The sequence below is a fragment of the Malurus melanocephalus genome, unplaced genomic scaffold, assembly GCF_030028575.1.
Source record: "Malurus melanocephalus ecotype Western Australia unplaced genomic scaffold, MMel_1.1 scaffold_3751, whole genome shotgun sequence".
NCBI classification, from domain to species: domain Eukaryota; kingdom Metazoa; phylum Chordata; class Aves; order Passeriformes; family Maluridae; genus Malurus; species Malurus melanocephalus.
The window spans coordinates 1-1,294 of record NW_026626983.1 but is presented as its reverse complement, the minus strand read 5'-3'; the positions used below and the strand labels follow the sequence as shown (position 1 = coordinate 1,294).

Sequence of the window (1,294 nt, the reverse complement as noted above, 5' to 3'; positions counted from 1 at the left end):
CTTTATCATCTACAATGGCTGGAGAGTTGCATTAGAGATTACATTACTTGTTTTCTACAGTGAACGATCAACATTTGCAAGGGCTCCAGCTTTTGTTATAGCTCCTTCTTCATGCAAACCCTGCACTTCACACACATCAGAATGCTAAAGAGTGTCTTTACCAGTTTGGGATTGCTGAAAATGAGAATGAGGGAATGAATACCTGGAAAAGCATACAGAAATACAAAAATAAGAACCGTCTCGCGTTTCCTTTCCTTGGTGGAATAAATCATTGTCACAATCATTGTTATAAAATTCATGCTGTACATGACTAAGAAGGAGAGAATAGATTTCATGGCTTTGATGTGGGCATCCATGCTGGGGCTGTTCATGGAGTTTGTCTGCATGTTGCGTTTGTGCCTCCAGAGAGAAAAGAGAAGGAGAAGGGCAGAAGAGATGACAGCTGTCAATGAAGTGACAAATCCCAGGCCAGTGATAAAATAATAAGGGAAAAAATATTCATCCATCTTCATATTCAATTTCCCCAAATTTCTGAGACTGGTTGCATTGTTACATTGGGCTTTATCAGTGATATCATAGAGTAAGATTCCAATAACCATGGGGAAAATTTGTGACCCGAACAGGAGCCAAGGCACAATCTTGTCAATTTTTACTTTTAGGCCGATGAAGCAGCTGTTTCTGAAATTGGCAATTTTTATACAATAAAAAACACTAAGACAGGTAGAAACACAAAGGTCAGAACAATTGAAAAAGCCTGTAATAATTATAAGTGCTTGAAATATGGGGTGAACATAGAGATAATCGGGATAGAGTATTGAAAGAAAGGAAAATATCCATGAGGAACACAAAAAGCAAAACCTGGAACATCCAAGAAGCAGCAAGATCTTCTCATTAGAGTTCAAGGTTTTCCTCTTGACCCAGGCAGTGCTGATCACAAAAACGATGAAAGCGTTTATCCACATGCCAGGAAATGTCTCAAGGGTAATGATGGCCAAAGTGGTGGCGCTGACTGAAGTGACATTGGATTGGCGTGGAGAGTGAGAATCTTCCATGGTGCGAGCTGGGGAGCAGAGCTGTGCTGGCCAAGGGGGCTGTAGCAGCAGTGCCTAAGGCAGGGCAGTGGCTGCTGTTGTCTGAGTGTGAGGGATGGCAAGAGGAGCTTTATAGAGCTGCTGCTGCTGGGGGGGATTTTGGTGGTGCTGCTGTGGGGAGCAGGGCAGGTGCAGGGATGGAAATGTGCTGGGTATCCCCTTACCCGGGGCCGGTGTCACTCTTGACTATTTGAATGTTGGCT

General features: G+C 43.4%; 1 protein-coding gene across 1 annotated transcript; it reads right to left on the bottom strand.

Moving 5' to 3' along the window:
- Window positions 1-95: 95 nt before the first annotated feature.
- LOC130588207 (taste receptor type 2 member 40-like) lies at window positions 96-1,052 on the bottom strand. The gene has a single exon (XM_057389159.1). It carries the CDS (start codon window positions 1,050-1,052, stop codon window positions 96-98), a length of 957 nt encoding a protein of 318 aa, XP_057245142.1.
- Window positions 1,053-1,294: the final 242 nt, after the last annotated feature.

Excerpts from the sequence above, each read along its gene's own strand:
- LOC130588207 (XM_057389159.1), bottom strand. The coding sequence starts at position 1,052 with ATGGAAGATTCTCACTCTCCACGCCAATCCAATGTCACTTCAGTCAGC.